The sequence below is a fragment of the Hoplias malabaricus genome, chromosome 2 (assembly GCF_029633855.1).
Source record: "Hoplias malabaricus isolate fHopMal1 chromosome 2, fHopMal1.hap1, whole genome shotgun sequence".
Taxonomy (NCBI): domain Eukaryota; kingdom Metazoa; phylum Chordata; class Actinopteri; order Characiformes; family Erythrinidae; genus Hoplias; species Hoplias malabaricus.
The window spans coordinates 23,895,912-23,921,363 of record NC_089801.1 but is presented as its reverse complement, the minus strand read 5'-3'; the positions used below and the strand labels follow the sequence as shown (position 1 = coordinate 23,921,363).

At 37.8% G+C, this 25,452-nt stretch overlaps 1 protein-coding gene across 4 annotated transcripts in view; it reads right to left on the bottom strand.

The window, feature by feature from the left end:
• cita (citron rho-interacting serine/threonine kinase a) overlaps positions 1-25,452 on the bottom strand; it is an 88,914-nt gene that overhangs the window by 39,693 nt on the left and 23,769 nt on the right. For all 4 annotated transcript variants that reach the window (XM_066659617.1, XM_066659618.1, XM_066659619.1 and 1 more), the window contains 3 exons: positions 8,678-8,783; positions 6,921-7,064; positions 6,059-6,178 (listed from right to left, as the gene is read on the bottom strand). In XM_066659617.1, coding sequence (XP_066515714.1) covers positions 6,059-6,178; positions 6,921-7,064; positions 8,678-8,783 — 370 coding nt within the window. The remainder of the gene's footprint in view (positions 1-6,058; positions 6,179-6,920; positions 7,065-8,677; positions 8,784-25,452) is intronic.

Genomic DNA, 25,452 nt, shown 5'->3' with positions numbered 1-25,452 from the left:
AAAGTGCTTGAAGAAAAAGCTGAAGAGAATGAGAGAGATAAAAGAGAAAATAGAAGAGCAGTGATTGACAGCTAGGGCATGCAGTGGAGGGAAGGGAGAGATGCAGAGAGAGAGAGATGAGAGATGGTGAGAGAGTGAAAGACTGAAGGGGGAAAGAAGCCTGGCTGAAAGATGAAACATCAATCACACACTAAACACCTTCCCTACTGAGACCCCCTACAGACACACACTTGCCTCATACACAGTCTCTGTCTGATTCTAACACAGCTGTGTGTGTGTGTGTGTGTGTGTGTGTGTGTGTGTGTGTGTGTGTGTGTATGAGTGAGAGAGTCTGTGCTCAACGGGCTAAACCTTTTTTTGGCAGTTTCATATTTATATCATATTCCACTCACATATTATGTAGAAAACTGGCACATAAACCCAAATACTTCCTCTGTGGATATGTGCATAGAAAAATGCAAAGTTAACTTCTCTTTGGCCTGTATGCACTTATCAAGGAGTGATAAGTTAACTTTTAAAAGACCTCCTTTAACGTTGGCAGCAGATACAGTGGACAGACAAAGGAAAAGTCCATATAATATTATTTGATTTTGCAAAGTACTATATTAAAAATGTAAAAATATTCTGAATTGAGAATGTAATGTACATGTTACTGGTTTTAGTAGTCATTTACATTTCTTACAACTGTACAATACTAAAACCAGCATTGTATTTAGACTCTTCATACCGTTATTGACAAAAGTGTACCCGTACAGTACCTTTTTTTCCTGAAAGTGTTAAATAACAGTAATGAGTAATATATATATATATATATATATATATATATATATATATATATATATATATATATATATATAATATGTAAGCTAACCAAGCGTGTAAAATAATAAGCTCAGTCTAATACTGTGACACTTGTAATGTTTTATGCATACACAAAATACTACTATATTCTGTGTCAAAAGAAACTGATAGTATGATAGTATTCAAGTAGATCTGATACAATGGTCCAGGCTTTTTTATATTAATATTTTCTACACCTTGCAGAACTATTACATGCTGCAAAATAAACAGAACAATTAAGCACAAAAACGGTCACAGCTTTGATGATTAGCAACACTTGCCTCTGTCCATTTGTGGTAACACTCTCCGTCTCATAATTAATCACTTAAGTATTTTATTTTAAACTTAAACTTTATCATTTTTAGAGTAGAAATATTTCTTTATTTATTGTTAAATAATAAAATTTTCAATATTACTAGCAAGAATATACACATTTTCCTACCATTTTACTTAAAAGTGTAGAGTGAGAGAAATCTCTGTGCTTTGATGGTAGAAATATAACATATCTCAATACAGAGCAACAAAGAAAAGCAAGTAATTACAAGAGATAACGAGGGGGGGAGTGTGTGTGTGTGTGTGTGTGTGTGTGTGTGTGTGAGAGAGAGAGAGAGAGAGAGAGAGAGAGAGAGAGAGAGAGAGAGAGAGAGAGAGAGAGAGAGAGAGAGATAAAGTCAAGAGTAATGATGGACAGCATGATGATAAATGAGGAAGGAGATGGAGAGTAGGAACAGAAAAGCGGGAAAAAGAAAAGGCTGGTCGCTTCGATAAGAGGTATTAAAGAAACTGATGAGCACGGACACATTACGGAACAAAATGTCACTGCAAACACAAACAATGCAGTAACCCACAGTAAGACACCTCAAGCACACAGCCTCCAATGCCCGGACCCAGCAGCTCTATTGTTCCCCCAGGCTCACCTCTGGCATTTTACCTTCTAAATCAAAGCTCTCTCTCCAGACCCATTGCTTTCAACGAAGCCTGCAAATCCTCACCCAGCACACAGCCCACTGTTAGACTCACTCTCTCTTAACATCACTCTCTGTTAATTAAAGAAGCACAGCTAGATACACTGCAACTGAGGGTTGTAAAAATGGTTCTGAGGGTGACCATTTAAATTCACAAAATGAAAGGCAGAATCTTTAACAGAAGTGGTAAAGATAAGCTAAAAGAAAATTATTACCTACAAATAGTTCTCAATACAAAGACTGGACGATAATAACCCCACCCCTGCAAACTTTAAACACTATTTAACCAATATCAGTATTACAAATAAAGACATGCGTAAGAAACTCAGCTTCTCACATTAAACCACTGAACAACGGAAAACATTTCAGCAACAGAAATGTGACCATTTTAAACTGAAGTCCTGTGTCCAAATTGTTCTATGTAACTGTGTATAAGATACTCTGTACCAAACCTCATATCACTCACACTGAATTATGGTGATCCAAAATGTAACGCTGTACTGAATCATTTCCTGAGGAATCACAATAAACTTCAAACATGATTCAGAAATGATTTTCCTGTTAATGCTACTGCAATGTCCATGAGCAAAAGAGGTTAAAATGACCGCAAGGATTTAACTATCTCTTCCTCCCTCTGTGTGTGTGTGTGTGTGTGTGTGTGTGCCTGGTCGGTTTGCCAACCACAGGCTATGATGGTCCCATTAAAAATGCATTACATTTAAAAAGGCTCGAGGGCTGATAAACAGGGCTGTAAACCGATGACTGCAGCATTAAGGAGAGTGAGGAAAATATGGCTCTTTTTAAAGGTGTCCTCTACTTCAGAGCAATCGCACTGATAATTAGAGTGAGAATTTATTTGTGCTAGTATGAAAGCCTGCATATGTCCCAAAACTGTCTGATTCAAAGTTGATTCAGCTTTTTTTTTCCCCTTAACCAAAATATAGTAAATATGTCAAGGAAGGCTGGGTGCCTAAAAATTTGTTTTATACCTAAGTTACAAGTGTAATTTTTCTATAAAAAAAAAAAGTAACAGAAGCTTATACTGCATCAATCAACAATGATCAATTAAATCTGGAATAATTTTACAGTGATTCCAACTATTGCTCCAAATTCCTGCATTATTCAATTGCTAGAAAAATGTAGAAGTCGTCAAATTAAAGTAGTCTTGTGTGAAACCTTCAATGTCAAGAAGTCGTAGTAAGATACTACATGATTCTGGGAAAGCTTTAGACAAAATATTGGAACATTTATCTGCACTAAACAATTAGTGTGTTCAAGAACTGATTTTAGAATTTTAGTTCAGCATCACATACACCACTCCAACTTATCCCAAAGACACTGGATAGAGTTCCATTACTGCAGAGAACAGTTCAACTGCTCTACAGAATTCATTAAAATAATAAAATGCATTCAGAAATAAACTGTACATTTCTTGACTACTACATTAGACTAGTACCTCACTCTCAATCTGATTCTATTTCTCTGAACATCACTCTACAGCGGATCAATATTTCAATATGATGGTGATTATCTGTAATAGAACGCTGTACACGGAAGCAAACTACTATTGATTGTAGGGACAGTGTGGAATGACTGTTCTGAGGTAGAACAGACAAGAACAAGTTCTTTAAACATCTCTTCTTGTATGATGGTACTGCTATGATGCTAATGGCGTTATTTCGGTTTGTCCACTCATAAAAGCTAAAGTGTGGGCATTACCGAGTGCTCTTTTCCTTCCTGGACCATCAATCATCATTTTTCTAAATGGACCTCTCAGAAGAAATGGCTAATTAGTTATTTAATTGCTTGTGTAATAGGCTCTAGATGCTGTGTCCGCTGAAAGGACACATGAAGAAGTCTTCTACTGCAATGTGCACACTGTTGTCATGAAATCTCTGTGTAATCTGAGATCTGTTTACAATTATCCAAGTGTTTTTAAAGGTCTGAAACATAATTAAGGTTATATACTGTTGTCTATATAAATACTACCAATGGAATAAGAATATATCAAAATTCTTTGAACTGAAAGAGTAAATATAATAAAATGGACACACTGTGATAAATACTATATGTGTGTGAGCCAGTTCCATGAGATTCTTTGTATTAAGTCTAGGCTGATTAAGACCAGATCTCTCTGCAGCAAAACAATCACCTTTTTTCTTATTTACTACCTCTTGGTTGGCCTGCACAGCCTAACTAATCATGTGTGTTACGGGATCATAACCCCAGGCTCCGCAAAATACAACCCCCCCCCCCAGCTAGTCTGGAAATCATTGTGTATGCTATAAGAACATTCAGAAGCAGTATTATATGTTTTTGTTGTTCTACTCTCATAAGCTGAGGTACCAAGTCAGGACCTCCATACGGGTCACAACCCCCAGATTAAGTGGTATATTATGTGGTATAAAGTGTGGTGGTAAAAGTGTAAGTATATTTGTCTGCTGGTATTGTGTGTATTTATTAAACACCAACCCCTGAGCTTCCTAATCACTTCTAGCTGCTCTTTCTCTCTCTGTGTTATTTCCTCTTCTCTAAAACCTCCTCGTGTTTTATTTTATTTTTTTTTATCTTCTTAACTCATGATTGTCTGAACAAAATCAGTTAAAACTTTCCTCCTTTATCCAGCACTTGCACTTCTCCTGATTCTCTTTCTTCATTACAGTCTAGGCTGCATTGAAAATGACAGTCACGACTCCATTTACCTTCATTAAAGCATAATCAAAGCACCTCTTTGTGACTCATGCGTTCATAATATTAACTTTGAAAAAAAGAGAACAAAAGCTAATGACGTTTTTCAGAAGTTGTATTTAGTGAAGAGCTGTCCAACCTGAGCTAAACTCTCATTTAAACTCACATTTGTGTGTGGGTCTGTATTGAATGTCAACCAGAAATGGCATGCCTCACTGAATTTGCTGCAGAATAAGATACGCTCCATTACATGTATAACACACAAGAGAATATGTGCACTGAGTAAAGATTTCGCTTCTATGTCCTTCAAAAGGTCTCATTAATGCAAGCATGCCAACACATACTCTTAAAACACACGGAGTGTTTGTGTATGAACAGATCTCATTTGTTACGTGCCACCTTTTAGCATTAATGTTGCGCTGTAAATTGTTGAAACGTTTTTTTTTTTTAAATGTTAGGTGAGGCTGTTATGATGTTTAAGGTGTAGTGAGGTTTTGAGGTTGTGTGAGGCTATGTTATAAGGTAATCGATGTGCTTTGGTGTGTTTTGGGTTTGTTTGGTGACAGGCTACTGTTGTTTGTGTAAAACCTACATCATATGGAATGTGTAGTACTGTGTTTTAGAGGTTGTGTGAGGCTATGCTATACTGTTCAATACAAGTGTAAGGCTATGTTTTGAGTTTGCTATTAGTAATTACGTTGTTTGAGGAAGGTATGATGTGTTTTAAGGTTGTGTGAGGCTGTGCTTTGAACTTGTGTGCTGTTGTGTTTTGAGGTTGTGTGAGGCTGTGTTTTGATGATGTGCACTGCTGTGTTATGTGTTTTGAGGTTGTGTGCTGTTGTGTTTTGAGTTTGTGTATTCAGTTTTATGGGGTTATATAAGGATATGTTATGATGAAAGTGTATATTCTTTTAGGAGGTGACATAAACTTATATTATATTGTATTTTGCGGTTGTGTAAGACTGTTTTCTGGAGTGTTTTGAGGTTGTAGGAAGTTGTGTTATGATGAATGCTGAAGCTCTGTTTGGAGGTGACATAAAGCTATATTATGGTGTTTATGTGTTTTGAAGTTGTATGGGGTTGTGTTATGAATGTTTATGCTGTGTTATATCTTTTGAGGTTAACTGCCTAGAATAACTGCGGTAACACTGCTTTAGCTGCTGGGAAGAGTGCTTGACATCAGAAAATGTCTCAGCTCAGCAAACAATGAGATATCTTTTGCATTCATGAGCTGCATCCACTCTGTTTTCTTTTCATACTACAGCTGCTGTCATATATCTTCTATTACTGTGAACATGAACGCTGATTAAAAATGATATGATTTTATAGATACATGACAAACTCTTGAATCCTGAACATGAGAAGCAAGAAACATCCTGAAGATTGTGCCTCATATAGCATTCTCTGGCAATGAAAAATAGTTTAAATCCAGTATGAGGTTGATAATATTTACATTTTCTATTTATTGGTGATTAATATAACAATCTTGGATTTATTGTGTGTATGTAGTAGTATTGTTGTGTAATACATTATGTGTTATGATGTTGTGTAAGAACACACTCCACCTGTTCTTTAATCTCCTGCAGCTTGTTGCTCTGCTCACGGATGTCGTGGAGCAGCTGCAGAGCCTTGTCGTCCTCCTGAGAGACTTCAACACGAGCCTGCTCCAAGCTGCGTTTCAAGCTCTACACACACACACACACAATTATGCAGAGATAGAACAGCAGTCATATACCATGATGCAAAGGCTGATACATAGACAGTAAATCTTCCTAAAAGCAACTCTGTCATAGACAAACAACACAGGGCATCATATCTATTAATCTATACTTTCCACATTCATGCTTCAGTGACTGATAATGCTAGATATAGAATAATAAATAGGTCCATCATTTTAGCCTTCACCTTAGCTACCACGTTGTTTTGGTGTGATAAATATATTCAGCAATAGATTTAGACAAGGCAGGGTATCCTACTGCATCATCACAGATAAAACATACCTTTTTTTAACCAGTCAAATTTTCTGACACATACATTCAAAGATTTTTCTTTCTTAAGTTATTATATTTCATATTTTTTAATAATTGTTAAAACTGTTTAAAAATCATATAAATTATAAAATCCTTCATATACATTATAAACCTCTTTTCCACCATGAAGCTTTGCACACACGTTTCTTTCTTTCTAGCAGCTTTACAAGGAGTCACCATGGATTTTTATCCAATTACAATTGTTTTTGGATTAATTTTAATATAAGCATTCAACATCACAAGCATCAAAAGCATTACAAACATCAGCTTGAGTAGTAAGGTTTAAAAAACCTTTTAGAAATTAACACTTCACAACCTCTACATATTGTGGGAGTCAACCACAAACATAGATCTGAAAAAACACAAAGATAAGTGCGAAAGAACTAAGGGTACTCACGCTGCACTCTGTGATGTAGGTTGCAAGGTCCTGCTCCAGGATACTCCTCTGAGTCTCTGAAGCTTTGAGCTCCACATCCTTCTGTTGGAGAACTGACTCAAGGTCTGTCATCTTACGCTGAAAGCGTGAGATCTCCTGCTCCATCTGCGCAGCCACAAACACAAGCACCAGATCTAAATGCATTTTATAGCGCATTCAGGGATTAATTCAGGACATTTTCACATGAGCAGATTTTGTTCTGTGAATCCTTACACAAAAATAAACATTATGAGCCATAGTATGCACAAAATATGAGCAATTTTCAAAGTGTAGGGCTACAAAACATTCAATACTAAAACTCTTTTTCTTCAATTCAAACTCAAACTAATATTTTAGTTTGGAGTGGAACATTTAGTGTCTTTAATCACTAAGAAATATAAATTCTTAAAAGTATTGATGTATTGAGAATTTTATTGTGGCCAAATAAATCAACTGTTAGATCTTATTGTATGTGTTTTATTCAAGTTTTTGACCAATGGGTAATCTGGATTATTTAATGGTACAGGTGAAGGAATTTATTTCGGAATCTGTATCAAAGTCAAGGGAACTTTAGGAAAATAAACAGAAAAGGCACCATATAAGAAAAGACAATAGACAGCGCAGACAGCAGACATCAGCAGTCAACTGTGGGTTACACAATACCCACACCATACGTACACCAGACCCAAATAGATGATAAATGCCATCACACTTACGGAATATCCAAAAAACACACAAATAAACACACAAACAGACTTATGGAGGAACTCACACACAAACAAGTATAAGAAAAGTCAATTAATTAATCGAGGCTATTAATAAAATGGAAGGTCCGATCGACTGTAGGCTCCTAGAGTGAAGGTTAAGAATCCCATTTCTCCTGTAAAGGTTTAACTTAACTGGAATTAAAATGTGAATTAGTTTGAAAAACTAGGTGGAAAATATTTCACCTCATTCTCACTGCTTGCTCACCACAGTTCATTCTTAAAAAAAAATCTGCTTTTGTTTGTAAGGTCAAAATAAAAACAAAAATAAAATAAAAAAAACCTAGAGCTGTCAACATCGATATCATTAGTACTTGGCAAATTACATTGTTTTTATGTTAGAAAAGTAACAAAGAAGAAAAACAAGATATGCAGCCTGCTTACCAGCTCAGTATTTCAACTTGCAAATGTTTTTGGTATGCAGTTAAGAGTCTTTCTATTAAAAGGCAGCAACATTCCCTGGACAGGGCATACACTCATTAAGTCACTCACACCTCTGGACATTTTCACACAGCCAGCCCACCTATTAACTCATTTTTGGACCATGGGAGGAAACTGAAGCAGCTGGAGACACCCACACAGACATGTCAGAGGGTAGGGACAGTGGGATTAGATTATTTACCTTTAAAGAGGAGGAAAGACTGAGAAAACTAAATATGTAAGTAAGTAAGTGGCTTGTGCCTGTTGTCATTCATACACTAAAACAAAGCACGAGTAAAATAAGATGATTACTGAAGCTTGTATAAGACCTGTGCATGAATAACTTCAAAAGAGCAGAGTAATGCAACAGTTTTCCATTAAATCTTCTGACAAAAATGGCAATGTGGCCTATTGTCTTGTAAAAGCCTCTCCAGCGCAGGGAGAGCAGCTGTGTATGAGATAAATGTATGGCACCCACACCAAAAATATTACGTCACAGCAACCCATGGATAAGTATATAAATCACTCACATAGACCACGGAAGAGAATTCCTACCTTGTGACATTTGTCTTGGGTGTCTTGAAGTTCTTTGCTTTTGAGGTGTAGTTTTTTTTCCATGGAGTTGGTCTTGGCAGGAGAGTTGAGGCCTGCCGCCACTGATCTAAAACACAAACATGAAGAGGATGGTTAAATGCAAACTATATTAGTCTCAAATTAGCACCATGAAATAAACAAAAGGCAAAGAGACTTGGAAAAGAACACACACACACACACACACACACATACAAAGCTTTCCACATTGCAAATGCATTTGATCTTGCTCTGAATTCATTATTCAACAATTACACAAAACAAATCTTTTTACTTGCCATTCAAAAACCAGAATAGCATAACAGTAGTTTGATCGCAGTTTGTGAACATTACTGACTCATTAAACAATTTGGATTCTGAGGGAGAGATTTTTGGTTTGCATTCAAAACCTTCTCAAAGGCAAATTCTGATGTATGACAAGCAAAAACTCAGAACACATTCTAAGCACAAAGTACAAAGAAAAACTTCAGAAGCTGTTTATTGCAGAATTCAAATTCTAAGAAATAGGCTCCAAAATAAATTCTGCAGTTGGCTTATTTAAGCAAGGCCTACAGTATGTGATTTTTACCCTACGTTCAGACCTACTATACCCATGTCAAACATATGACATTACACTGTGTGACTTGATCTGATGCTGCAAATAATCTGATTGTATGAGAGACAGTTTAAAATATTTGATGCATGATTCCAGTAGTGCCTAATGAGGAAGCTATGAGGAAAAATAAAATACAAACAAATATGATGGTAAATGTTGGGAAGTGTAGGCCCAGTGATAGTGGATGGCACTGGTGTTGGGAAAAATGTTTTTTGGGTAGTGGAGTCCTCTTTTTTCACCTCAATGTTCAATTTTCCTACAAGTTAGTTCCATAAATAATCATAGTGTATCATAGTGATAATCATATTGTATCATAGTGATTTCTGTATGTCAACAAACTGTCAACAAAGTACATCAAACGACTGCTAAATTGTATCAGCCAAAAGTTCACATCAGTACATCCCGATTGCTAAAATCTTATTGTCATATTGCCCACTTCAACATTTATGCACAGTCAGCTTACATAACACATTGCTTGAGCACTCTGTCCTCCCTGCTAAATATAATTTCTTCTCCATCTTTTCAGCCCTCACCCTCCATAACTCATTACCACTGAAACTGCTGAGGAGGGAAAGATGAGAGAAGTATGACAAAAGGAGAAAAAAATTAGGAAAAAAGAGAAGAGAGAACGAGTGAAGGGGATGAGAAAGTAAATGAGGGAGGGAGTCATCAGGCTCTTAGAGGGAAAAGCACTTACTAAAGTGCTAATCACACCACACAGCGAGAGAGAGAGAGAGAGAGAGAGAGAGAGAGAGAGAGAGAGAGAGAGAGAGAGAGAGAGAAGAGGTAGCATGATAGAGGGTATGGATACTCACCATTGTTAATGGAATTTGAATCCTTTTGTTCTCATGAAGAGGATTAGAGTAGATTATTTAAAATTCTAATTTGTACAGACACGATAATCAAACTTGTCATGCACTTCTATCTAATGTTTTTTTCTCCCTTCTGCTGGGGCCTTAAATAATCGAATCTTTCAGTCAAAGCTTGCCATGAGCAGTTCTTAAATCATTTAACACTCTCTTGTCACTTAGAGTACAGAATTTACAAAGCAAATATATAGAGTTTTAAGCATCTGAGCTGAATATCCAGCCATTCAAAGCATTCTCCAACAGGGACAAGATAGAAGCTAAACTGCTGGATGATGTGCACAGTACATTGCCATCTCTCTGCCATGAGCAGAGAGACAGGAAGTCTAGCATGTCTGACCACTTGGTTTTTCACTCGTTTACTGACACTGGGGCTTCATATACACATTAGAGTGGTTTCCAGTATGCAAACAGACTGGAGTACAGCAAATGGCGAGGAAACATCATCTGAAATTTATAAAAAGTGCTTTTTTGATTACAGTCATAGACATTCCCTTTAAGTGAGTGCTACATATCTTTGATTTGACCTAGTTCTAGAAGACCTAGCTAATTGACAAATGAGGCGACAACATGTTTTCAAAGGTCATGAAGACATTTTTGTGAACGGTGATGACTGTTTAATGAGATTTAACACTTGTTTGCTGCTGCAGCCAGATGCTGCCACTCAACTAACTTGCCTTTGTTTGTAATGCCATGACCGAATCCACCAAACAACACATTTTTCCTCGCTTGACCACTGAAACAATAACTTCTACTGCACGAAGTTCCTCTTTTTTGTCTTTCAGTCCCCCATTGTCTCAAATAACTCACACGAAAATGAATGGAGAAGCCTATATTTAAATATTCACAAGATTATTTGCATTGACCATTTACAGACCATTTCTAGGTAAATGTGGGCTGCACACGTTTTGAAGAAAGTGGTGATTTATAAGAGAAAACAGCGTTCAGGTGTGTGAAGGCATGATTTTATGAATCTGACTTTTTCTGGCTATTGTACCCACACACACTTTCACTCCAGAATCCATGCAGTTTTTATTAATGATGCCGCTGGTGCCTGCCTGGGTTTCTTCCTGGTGCTTCCACAGTCCAAAAACACCTTTTAGTAAGTGGATTGACCATTCAAAATGTCTATTATTCCCATTGTTGAATATTATTAGACTTCAAGTTATAAAAGTATTAGGCTGAAAACCGTAACTAAAAGCAGGAAAAAATGAAGAAATAGCACTTTCTCCTCCCTCAATATCCATGGACTGCCCTTGACAAATTCACCAAGCCCCCATCAGCTCCTTGGGCACAGCAGCTGCTAGAACGGCTTCCCACTGCTCTGAATATGTGCTCAATTGCGTGTTAAAGTGCTCAGTAGCTTTTGTTTGTGTTCCCTGCCACGGATGGGTTAAATGCAGAGTGTCAGTTTCCCCAAGGGGATTAATAAAATAATTTCTTCTCCTTTTTCTTTTTATTCTTTTACAGCGAAATGAAAAGTTGTGTCAGAAATTAGTCAAAATAAGTTCATACTCCCCACAAAACATTAGTGCACATTAAAATCACATCAATAGAAATTATAAAATAAAATTTATGGACAAACTCTACATTTGATCCCTAGCCCTGAATGATTACTAACGTGTACTTCAAGTACCAGTTAGACTGTACCATCAGTCTAATTTTCAGTTAACGGTTTCTGTATTTTGAATGATAGATAGATGAATGTGCTCCAAATTAAATGCCAATGTCCTTTTCTTGCTGATTAAAACGGATTAAATATTTTTGCAGCAAAGCTGCAAACCCTGTTTAATCAGTCCTGTTATTTATATTCTTGTTTTCATCCAATAAAGCTCAGATATATGTAACAATATTGGCAGAAAGATAAGGTAATATCAGGTATCTGCATCTGCCCTGGATTTTCTTATCAGCTGGGCTAATTTCTCAGATTGTTTGCGAACCACTTGAGGAAAGCTCTGGGAGATAAATACAGTTCAGCTGTCACAGTAAATACTGATATAGAGCGAACTGTGACCATTAGCAGTGTGTTATCACCTTAAAGCAAGCAATTTAGCACCTCTGAGACAAGGACATGGTATGGGCATATAAGTCATTTTCTTTTTAAATCACTTAACCCTGGCAACCCAGCATAGATCCATACAGAGAGGCTTTACATCTCTGCCTGAACCCATTTTACACACACACACACACACACACACACAGACACACTCCTAAAGACCATGTTTGTGTGTGTTACTTGGCTCTGAGACATGTACTTTAAAAAAGAAGAAAATTAGTTACTTTTATCTGACTGAAGTTGGATCCACTTCAGTTTTGTGTACATGTTCAGAACAGCTGCCAGGTTATGGACAAATTCTTCAAGCATAGAGGGCTCTTGCCAATTCTACACATTAAGTCGCATTAGCAGATGTGCCTTATGAGACAGTTTTGACCCAGTGTTTAACTACATAAAAAATAAAGAGTATGTATCAATACCTTGATACTTTGCTTTCTATTGGCTACACAGGCATCTGTGCAAGTCAGTAGCATTTTAACCAAAAGGAAACCTTGTAATAGCTAAAAAAGCTATTAAAATAGCTTAGTTCTAGTTAAACAGTAATTAAATAAGCCACTGTGTCCCTTTAGTTAATTAAGTAATTTTACTTCAACCAGACAATCATTACAGCTAAGCACAAGAAACAAGGTTTGCTAGTGATATAAATAACGTCGGCGCACACAGTGTTCAAACACAGGGTTAGTCTTGTTACCAGAGATGTGGTTTGTCATTTAACATGGCCAAGAGCCGCCTACTTTGACAGGAAAGGGCTGTTTCACAGACATTCAGAATAATCATCAAAAGACCACAGTGTTAGCATGATGTTCATGGGCAGATGACTCACAAAACACAGCTACAACCATAACAAACTGCAACAAATTATTATGCACAAACATACATGTCTTTCACCAATAAATTACTAAATTTCTTAAATATAACACTTCAAATAATAAAAAAAGAAAAAGTTAATATACATCTTTCAATCTAACCTGTATCTGATCTCAAATCTGAGACAATATATTGACAGATTGTTTAAAAAATAGCAACCAGAACTAGGACAGTGCTGACATCAAAACATGTCGAAAATGCCTCCCTATTTCCCTATATTACACTCTATACTATGTACTATTATAGCCTGATGAACTGAATTCAAAAGGATAGTGAACGATTTCAGGATTTTACCAAACAATGCAGTGAATTATGGGTATCTGCCACCTACTAGTGTACATTGGTTGTACACTATTTTTGGGGTGCATTTTCGAATTGCTTGAGTGCACTGAAAATTGTTTTCGGTACTATATAATGAATAGGGCACAGTTTCAGACAGCATTACAAAACAAGATAAATATGTATATATACAGTTTGGACAGTTAAAGACTGGTACACAACTTATTAGATTTCTGCTCCACCCCAGGTGATGCCACAGTCACCCGTGGCTGGAATTCTAACAGCACAAATGGCCTCACACTCTGGGCCTTCTCCTGTCATTGGACTGGCAGCCAGGGGTGATGCCTAATAGCTGAAGGGTTTGGCAGTGAGGGTTAACCCTTACGTGTGTGGATCTGTTCAATAATGTTGCGAAAATCGCCATCTCTGAGGAATGACAGGCTGATTCGAACTCTTTCAGTTTGATAGCATGGTCACTGTTAGAAAAAAAAAAAAAAGGCTGACATTTGGTCATTAGAAACAGTTAGTTTTCTGTTTCAGTTATCAACATTTAGACTTACATTGGTTTATAACCCATTTACATTTTACAACCCCTGCTTTTATGTTTTATGAGTGAAAGACTTCAAAGCGAAAGACTCATTTGAATGCATAGCCATCCTTTATCACATACAACTATCACTGCAGTCAGGCTGACTGACTCCACTGTAAAAAAGAGAGACTGTATGCTTATGACGCATTGAGTAAAAGAAAAAAAGCTCAATAAATAAGGGAAAAATAGGGAAGGAAACAAAACAAGCCATTTTCCCAAATGCTGTCAGTTATGAATCAGATTTGTGGAAGTGACTAATGACACATGAGCAAGCTATAAAAATACAGACAAAATCCTAACACCCATCAGCCACATGACAGCCATAGCAATTACTGATAGAGCAGCACTGAGAACATACAAATGTACAAAGAGAGAGACAGAACAACAGACAGTATGAGGCAGAGAATAAATAGGTAGAAAAAAAAGGATGGAGAAAGTGAGAACAGGAAATTGCTTGAGAGGGATACTGAAAGATAATGAAGGGAAAAATGTTGAGACAGAAGAGGGAGGAAAGAAAAGACAGAGAGAGAGAGAGAGAGAGAAACACAAGGGGGGAGAGAAAATGTGGGAGAGGTGGAGAGAGGGAAACAGAGACAGAAACAGAGGGTGAGTGAAAAACACAAGTTGAGTGAAAAGGGAGAAATCAAGGGAGAACATGTGAGAAAGACAGGTGAAGAGAGAAAGATAAATGCTTCAAAGTCTAATTTTTGACATATAAATGCAAAGAAGGACAGCAAAAGAATGAGAATGAATCAGAGAGCAATCTTAAATAGACCAGAAGATAAGAGAAGAGGAAAGTAGATGAGAGAGAACAACAGTGAGACACAGTGAGTGTGTGAGAAAGAAGAGTGGAAGAAAAAAAAAAAGGAAGAGGAGAGAGTGAAAGAGAGTGGATTGAGAGATTGTTTGAAGGAAAATAAACATGAGAAAATCAAGAAGAAGACAGAAGCGAGCAACTAATAAAGAGAAAGTTAGCATTTAAGAGAGTGGGATTGGATATGGTAGAGTCAAAACAAACAAACCAAAGCCCAGCAGCTCATGTGTATTCATGGTCTGACCACATGACTGACAGCACACCAGCAGAGACCAGGCCCCTGGGGCAAGGGACATAATATAGCAATCACCGGCCAGAGAGGGAGAGCAAGCAGACGAGAGGGAGTACATGATAGCATTGATTGAAGCAGACGTGCTAGCTGACTGCAGAGGCTCTGTTTTCATTTCGAAATGCTTCAAACACTCCAACATGAAGGCTCCTCACACAACCTAAGCTTCACAATTACCACCAAACATCAAAAAGATGTAAGGCTTTGGTAAGAAAAGGGATATAACGACCAGGCAGTGGCCTTGACAGTGTTCAATAGGGGTGTAAGACTTAATGGTTTTAACGATGCTATGTGATCTCTGTGATGCCAGTGGTAATCATTTAATTAATGTGAATGTTATTAATGTCAATTTACAAGTGTGTGTGTGTGTGTGTCTATAGACCATAGATTTTGTTATAGACGTTAAATAATATATTAATATTGTGTTTAGGTATGTCTTAAAGGTATCAGGTTGACAATGGTTAGTAGTGTAAAGGGAGTGGTTACTTGCAATCTGTGGTCATTTGAATGATACAAAGTAAAACGCACTCCTACACAACTCAAATAATACAGATTCTCTTCTTCTTGGCCAAACAGGTGCTAAAAGTAAACAGCCTATCTTCACGTTAATCATATTTGATCGACATTATAAGGCATACACAGGATACAAATTAAAGCCAGGTGTTAAAAAGTTTTGCTGCTGACATATAAAGCTATTAATGGCCTCACCCTAAGCTTATATTGTATTATGAACCATCACACTTACTTACATCAAACTGTGTTGTTACCTATCAAGCATTTGGCAATAACATTTACATTAGCTAAGCTGTGCTGATCTGGGGGTTCAAGGACAGAGAATTGTGATAATCTGAGATATCAGTGTTGTCGTCTCACGTCTCTCACACTATGACTCATGTTTGTTAACTACAGGGTTTAGAAGTTCTGAAATCTCTGAGGACCAAATATCTGTGCTTCCCTTTCCTCCGCTCCCTTTTTGTTACATTGTTTTAACGAGGTCTGCCAAAGCTACAACCCACACTAATTATTCTTATAATATTCAGTCACCCAGAATCAAATATCTGTATGTTTTTCCCATCCCATCTGATCTAAGGGTAGAGATATACTTGCTGTTAACTACACTGTCTCCTTAGCTTGCTCGCTTGGGGCTAAAACTTGGACTACAGTAAAGCTTCTTTGTGATGACACCTTCAGTAAAAGCTGCTCTACAGATAAAATTTAATTGAACAGATATTAAATATGTCCAGGTTCAGTTTACATGAAAATTAAATAAATAAACACCTGAGATCAAATTACTTTTTGACCGTTTGTTTGACACTTAGCAATTCAATATAAGGTATAATATCAGACAGTTATTTTGGATTTTGGCTCATTTTGCCCAGCAATATAATTTTCATAACAGCCTAATCATTTTGACAACACTGCTGGGGTCTAGCTGGGTGTCCCAGTTCATTACAATCTATTATGTTTGTTTTTGTATCTGGAACTGTAACTCGTCTATGTCCTAGCAACTGCGTCAATGCATGTTTGTTAGAGATTGGTCCCAGCGTGGCATACATCCAGAAGAAAGGGCGCAAGCGAGAGTTCCACGGAGCTCAATAAATGGAGGCAGCAGACACGGTAGCTGAAAGAGTATATACAAAAGAGGTATTTTGGGGCTGTGCTCATCTAATTCCATAAAGAGCTCTGATGTGAAAGCTCACACAATACCTCATTCTCTACCTGAGATAGATCTATTGTGTGCCACTGGATAGACTAACGCTCGAAGACTCTTACAGGAGCTTAACATCACTCTCTCTGTTAATTAGCACTATATAATTAGTGTTTGGGGCCTTGGGGGGGGGGGGGGTTGAAGGCTGACTCATGGGATGGGGTGTGATAAGTGTATATCTTGGCATCAAATATATATTAAACATTTCTTTGTTTACCAAATAGCCCTAGAAAAGCAAACACATGCACTGGAAACAAAGTACTGCAAAGCTCCAGTTACTTTGGTAACTCATTGGATTATGGTAATATGGACACTGGTTAATACATAAAATCAGTATTATACATTCATTCATTCATTATCTGTAACGGTCCAGTTCAGGGTCCAGGTACCTGGAATTAGTCCAGTGCCAGTCCTTCACAGGGCAACACACACACCCACACCTACAGACACTTTTGAGTCGCCAATCCACCTACCAACATGTGTTTTTGGACTGTGGGAGGAAACCAGAGCACCCGGAGGAAACCCACGCGGACACAGGGAGAACACACCAAACTCCTCACAGACAGACAACTGGAGCGGGAATCGAACCCACAACCTCCAGGCCCCTGGAGCTGTGTGACTGCGACACTAGCTGCTGCACCACTGTGCCGCCCCAGTACTATACAATACTATTGACATCAAAATGCTAAAGCCTATTACAATAAACTAGGATTGGGCAATTAATTGGAAATTAATCGAAATCGGCATTCAGAAATTCCTATCGACATAATTGTTTTATCGATTATTTTCATTCTTTTATGTCCCCACGTAAACGCAGAGGTCAACCAAGCTATTCCAGAAGCTAGTACCAAAGAAAAACAGACGTATAGACGTGCTGTGTTTTTACTATAATTAAGACGACACTGAACAAAAAGAAGCCAAACACTGAGGAAAAAAACAGTTTCAGCGACCAAAGCACAATCACACACCAAATATAAATAGTACTAAAAAAAACAAAAGAGGAACAAGCTCCCAGCAACAGAAAAAAATATATCCCATACTGAACTATGAGGGTCAAAAATACAAAAACAAAATAGTCATTCATTTATCATAATCGTGGTAAAATGTACAATTAAATATGATATTGATTTGCGTTCACATCGCCCAGCACAATGAACAATGGGAATTTATTATGTTTTACTCAAATAAGCTGCAGCTATTTTATATGGCTATCTGGCAGGTTTGGATAAGAATTTAGTCCAACTGGTGTCCTGTTACGAGGTGCTGAGTAGCTGTGCCCATGCAAGTGTGTGAGAACATAGCAGGGGCTGCTTGACCACCAACATCCACACTGACAAAACTATGCCAACTGGTGTGCCCCTTCGGGGGCAATGAGGCACAAGCTGTCAAGCATGTCCTTGTGTCAAACACATGCTGGCAGCACTTAAAGAAGTGCAAAATGGAACAGTCCATCAGTTTACAGTGTGGGTGGCTAAACACCCTCTCTTCCTCTCTCTCTCTCTCAGACACATACATATTCCCCGGGTGTTTTGGTGTGGGTCCTGAAGTAGCCTGGTTGTGTACGTAGGAACACGTCTGGCTCTAATGAGATTTGAGGTTCTGCCTATTTTCCTTCAGAGAACTACTTCAGCTGGCTCAGAATTAAAGAAACATCTCACTTCCCCAACCCTCGCTGCCCACGGAGACTCAGCAGGATGGACCATAATTGATTTGATTATCTACCTTTGGTGTGTTTGGTCATGGTTAAGCATTTTAAATGGAGTTGAGGGGGAGAGAGTTCTTCACAGGGAGTTAGAGGCACAGCAGAGTCAGCAGCCCCAAAAAGCAGGACAATGAGGGGGAAAATGCAGAGTTTTTAACCTTGAAAGTGGCAGTTGAGTCAGGGGAGTAATGAAACTGAATGGGTCTATTTTAGATCTTGAGCGGTCTATGAATGCAGATAGACACATAAATAGAATTAATCAATACAGACATGTGCATTTAGAACAGCAGAGACGTCTACATCTTTATGCTGACCTGTAGACATCAATGTTCTGAATGTCATGCATTTAAATTCAAACATAGGTGGAGCAAATGCTTAAGCGGTAGCCATATTCTTGGAAGATTAGAAGTGGGCCTCACTCAGCGAACAGGGTGGCTCTCTACATCATTTAGTGCAATCATTGCCGACTCAGGTGTCTGCTACTTAAGATAGAACAACTGGCATTTAGAATTCTCCTCCAAGAATGTTAGGCTCTCTAATATCATGTCTGGCTTCATGTATCTCAGATAGCGACACTACATGTTGTGCTGCCCAAATTAAAGGCAATTCTGGGAAAGTGCCATTTCTCTTTGGTTTGTTTACATTCAGAAAGTCTGCATCTATTAAATTGGAACGGTGTGTATGATGGGAAAAAATACGATAGTTGTTGGTATAACAACTCCAGATGCCTTTTCTTTGCTGTGAGCGAGAGAGGCTCATATGTCAGAGAGAGTCTGTGAACAGACTGGAGAGCTAGCAAATGGTAAGGAAACATCCTCTGAATTGTTTTTTAATTAAAATTGTGAACGTCAACTGTTTGTCAACGTGAAATGTTACGTGAAATGTTTCGCTGTGCCCTTATAGTCTTCTTCTCCACTAGTCACTTTAGTTTTAAATAAACAGTGTAATTCAGTTCAGAGTTGCATTCATGTCTGTTAATAAAAAAAAATTATAAAAATAAATAAAAACCTCATCAATGCACTAAATATCGCTCTAGTGTTTAACTCACCAAATGTTGAATACTTACAATTACAATGCTCACGTATACATAACTCACCTCTCTAAAATCTCTCTAGTGTGGGTTTCTTGTAGTGGGCCACAACTGCATTGAGTAACAGTAGGAGCCAGCAGCAGGTATAAAGGCAGGCAGCTCCACAGCTCCAGCAACTATTGATTTGCCGAAAATTTGGCAAGTTCCAGCACTCTATTCACAGCAGCATTGATTGACAAACACAAGCCTGACTCATCCTGAATGTTACCTCAACGTTCTCTGAACATTGCACAAACGCCATTGCTCCTTTCCTGCCTCCAGTGGGTTTCACATCAAATGGTTGCTGTGAAAGGCCAAGGGAGCGCTGGGCAAACTTCCATTAAACCCCCTCGAGACCCAGTTCTCTGTTTGTAAGCCGGAATAATCACCAGTCCTAAAAACATACACATGTCTGACATCTGTGAGCAAAAGTGAGGATTTAGGATGACAAGTACACTAAATGGAGTGTGAAAAGCCCTTGAGTCTGGCTCAAAGTGGAGCTTATTCATCAATCCACATGTGCACAAAGGAATCTTCATTAACATACTTGGTATGACAGAAAAAAAATAACAAATGGTATATATCAAGCTACAGCTCAAACTTATGAGTAGGCTGGGACAAAGATGATCATGTGAACTGGAGAATAAATAACTCCAGTTTAATAATATGAATCCAATGAATCGGTGAAGGAGCAAATGTAGGGTGAAATATGTTACTATAATTTATGGAGACCATTAGTCTGTTAGCTCTTAAAAAACTAATTCCTGTGTGATTTTCAGGACACTACCATTTCCAACAATGCATTTCTAACGAATGCTGTAGATCACATCTGTTGAATGTGTACCACATTGAATTGTGAGTCTCCTTGTTACTAAGCAACAGACAGAGAAAACTAACTTAATGGTGGCAGGTCATGAAACTTGACAGACTCTCTCTTTCCCTGGTGAAATACCAATGTAAAAGCAGTACACAGTATTGCAGCACAGGACAGTTAATGAATTAATGAATTAATTCATCATCTGTAACCTTTTCATACTGTTCTGGGTCACGGTGGTTCAACCGCCTACCTAGAATCCTTGAGAGAAAAAGGCATGAGTAAATAAAATAGAAAATAAAAAAAACAAAGCATGAATAACCTCTGGACACAAAGCCAGACCATCCCAGGGTGTCACACACTCACGCAGTCACTTACACATCACTATGCTGCCCCAGCATGGAAAAATTATTTTAAAAAACTCCAGCACATTTACTAACTTCTGATTAGCATAATGTGAAAAATGTACAGGCAAGAAAATATTCATTGCTACTCTGCCTATAAAATATAACATGAGGAAATTAACTGACAACCGAATATAAAAAAATAACAAAAACTGGAATATTTCATGAACAAAAATGATGCAAGCCATAACCAATATGTTGTTGCACAACATTTAGAGGCAATCACTGCAAACAATCATTTTCTGTAGCTCTCAGTGAGGTTTTTGCTTTGGAAGACCCATGACCTGTGAGTCAGACAGTGTTTTCTGACACAAGGATGTATGCTTTATTCCAGAATGCCTTAATAGCCTTTAGATTACACTGTGCAGGGCACCTTGTGCCAGACACTGTAAAGCAGCCTGGAATCGTTACTAATACTTCTCCATGTTTCAAATTATTAATAGATTAGGTATAGAGCTTTTTTCTTTAAAAATCCTATTTTCGTCTGTGTATACAGAGCTGATGTGAAGCTCCAGTCTCATCTGTCCAAAGGACATTCTCCCGGAAGCACTGGGGCATATCAAAATCCATTTTAGCAAATTCATGTCTGGATTTTTAATGTTACTTTCCAACAGTGGAGTCGTCCTGGGTCTTCTTCCATGGAGCCCACTGTTACTCAAAAACAATGGATGGTACAATTAGACACTAATGTACCTTGACCTTGAGTTCAGCTTGTACCTCTTTGGAAATTTTCCTTGATTATTTGTCTAATATTTGTCCTTCTGCTCAATCTGGCGTCACTGGTCCTTTATTGGCCGGAATCAGGGAGGTTGGCTAAACTCCCACAACCCTTATAAAAATCTTTTAATATTTAAAAAAAAAATACAGAGAATTTATAACACTACATGCCTGTCTAAGATTTTCCTACAACTCCATTACTTTCTCTGTTTAGAGTGACACATATTACAATAAACAGCAGAATTAATCTTTTTTTTCAATCTGAAAAGTGTGAATGACTGTATACATGTTTGAAATATCACATTAGTCCAATTTACTGTAATATTTTCTAGCCGTACCAACAAATCTGTCCATGTAATTTAGAACAGCATTGTAGAATCAGCAATAATTGATCTATTTTTATACATGCATTGCCATGGTAAGGGTACAAACACATTTCTTCAGGTCTGTAAAATGCTCAGTCATAGCTCAAGGACTTATAAGGTAACTATTACCCCTAGCGTGAGATACTTCTACCTCGGGCTGAACTTTAAAAAATGCCCTAAATTCGGAGGCTGTGAATGGAGACAGGGCAATCCTGTGATAGTTTTGTCCAGATAATTGCCCACTTTGTAAAGGCACCAATGTGACGCAGCGGAATATGGCTAAAAAAAACAGAGTGCTACAGGATACTATCCTCTAATATGAACGCAATGGCATGAGGAAATTTGCAAATTGTCTCTGCCTTTATTTTTTTTATACTTGTGGAAAAATTAGCATATGTCCCTTTCTTGTGTCAATTAAAAATGTTAAAATTTAAAATTAAAATTTACTTTTTTCAGTTCCACACTTTAGCATAATCACATAATGTTGCAAAAACTGAAAGAGGGAGGGCAAGTGTGTGACATTCAAAGCAGCATTTTTGAATAGTCAATAGACAGCTCAACATGCTGAAGCCAGTGTTTGTAAAGCTGCTCAGAAAATTACAAAGTTTCCTACTGTACAGCTTAACACATGGATTCAAAACAGCATGATATCTATTAATTTACTAGAGCCCCTTTCACACATGAACTCCAGAGAAACTCCGGAATATGAGGTCCGGAGATGTCCTGGAGTGGTCCTTTCACTCATGCAGCGCACAGCGGAATTTTCTGTGTCAGACATATTCTCACAGCAGGAAATGCTACGCGTATTTTAGGCATGGGGCACCGCCTAGGACAAACGTTTTGTGAGTTCTTATTAAGATATATAGCTCATCCAGAGAAACTCTGAAAAATGTCTTAGCTATTCTGCGTGCGTGAAAGGGGTTCAAGTGTAAAAGTTAAAATATTAGTTATGGGTCTAAGACGAAGATAAACAAAACTTATGGGGATGCCATGAGTTACTAAAACAAAGTAACTCTTTTAAAACTTTAAAAACAAAATTTAATGAATGGGTGAATGATTGGGAACCCAAGAGGCAGAGAAGTAGAAGTATTTTTAACATGCTCAAGCCATGAATCACAGCTTCAGAAATACTTCCTGCTGAATACACATCTCTGCCCACTATTGTTCCTTTGCACTATATCAGGCAGAAGGGCCTCCCACACACACACACACACACACACACACACACAATATATCTCTACAGCAGAAACCCTCTTCAGCAGACATGACGCACACTGCAGACACACCATTAAACCTTTTTAACCTTATTTATTCAAAAGAGGTGATCGAACCTGCAGCTACAAACAAAACGCACACAACCAGACTAGATCAACACACGGCTACACAAACAAACATCAACACCCTCCCTCTGAAAAGACAACTACAACAGCATACAGCTCAATAAAACAGGTCACACTCTGTTTAAACAGCAATTCCAATCCCAGCCAGAGGAGCTGAGTATAGCCAGGGCACAATATTTACAGCCTCATGGCACTGTCCCAACCAACTGCAGATCCACAGCTAGGTCTCGATTAAGTCCGTGATATCCCTGCTGCAACCAGGGGAGGAAGGTACAGAGCTATGAATGTGAATGTATTTTGACATACTGTTGATCATGTCTAAAGCCTTGCAGACACAACTGTGGTGCACCCACTGTGGACGCAGACGTCTAATTACGAACATACATTGATTAATCTCCATAAAGCATGACACCAACAGGGATGCTCTGAAGCAGGCGCACACAAGCTTAAGGTGACCATGCCCAATGTCACTGCTCTAATGCTTTAGGGTTGTAAAGCCACCATTCCTTGAGCTTCGAAGCAATGAAACGGCATACTCTGTTGTGAAATATTACCACGTTATTACAAAGAGGTGAGTTAGAGTGGTGTTTGTGATCCAGAATTGAAAATCAAACATCCGTACCTGACCTCATATGGTCTTGCGGCTGATTGCAATAAACATCCAACAGTAAATCTTTCTCAGGATGCTAAAGTGGAACAAATTTTCAATTAATATAACTAATCTCAGACGTACAACTTCACAAACCTTTGGACAAAGTGTTCTAAGGTATTTTATATATATATATATATATATATATATATATATATATATATAAGGAGAAAAAATGCTGGATAAAATTGACCAGGAACTTGGTCTGCATGTCTCTCACTTCCAGTGGTGTAAGAATGGCTGCTAACAAGAGTGCTGACCAAAAAAAAAAAAACCTCAACAGTGGCAGAAACAAACCAATGAGTCACATTGTCTTCTATTTTGAAGTTGGGCTTAAGAACAGTTAGCATTAGATTTGTTTACCCTACTATTATGTCGAGTTTAATGTAGATTAGGGTTCAAATTGCAAACCTAGGTGATGTTTTCACTAACAATCTAGTTTCCACCAATGCCAGTTATTAGAAACACACACACACACACACACACACACACACACACACACACACACACACACACACACACACACACACACACACACACACACACACACACACACACACACACACACACACACACACACACACACACACACACACACACACACACACACACACACACACACACACGGAGGACGGTCGTTAAAGAATGAATCACAGCACAAAGAGGACCTCTCCAACACTAAAATGGCCATTATGCTGTGAACCCTGCAGCAGATAGAGATATACCAATTAGATCCCTTACCGGGCAGAAAGGAAACCAAGCTTGACCAGACCACTGCAGAGCAAGCAGCCAACATACGTCTCAAGAAAACGTCAAAATACAGCAATGAGAAATGATTTCGGGACAGCTATTTGAAATAGTTCCCTGTTTCATTCTCAACACCATTACTAAAAACAGTTTTAACATTTCGCAATTAATTCACAGTCTCCAAAATGGTAACTTTAAATTACCTATTAACTTTAAAACCTAAAACATTCATAACTTAAAACAGGTTTTTGTTTTTCCAAATTTTTAACTATAACTACGTGTCCACTTTTTTCACAAAAGGTTTAAACAATGTAAAGGGCAGCTGGATCATGTAAATTATATCAAATGATGTACACAGTATTGTTCCAAAACCCAACAATACACAGTATGTTAATTCTATATATAATTAAGATGTAAGTTAAACACATAAAAGGAACACTATGTAATATTTCCTCTTTAAATGTACAGCTTCAAAATCATTGTGATGCTCCACTGACCTGTAATAGAAAGAATAGAGCCTCTGTCATTTATACTCCAGGTTTAACACTGCAAAAAACTTAATTATGTAACATTTGGAGGAGGGATCTGTCCTCCCTCCACCTTGATTTTGGTACAGGGCTGTAAAAGAAAATTACATTCTGCAATTCTAGGGGAAGCCCAGGAGCAAAATCCTTACCAAATCTTACCTAGTGCTCTTTTAAACTCTTTTAAACATTTTAAGCAATGTGTTATTGTTAGTTAAATTGCCCCATGTTTGTATTCCAACACTTCATGTTAAAATCCCATCATAAACATCATAATCTTAAGTAAGATACATAGGAACAAAAAACTTGTTTTGGATTGACTTGTTTTTATTTTTAATATATTCT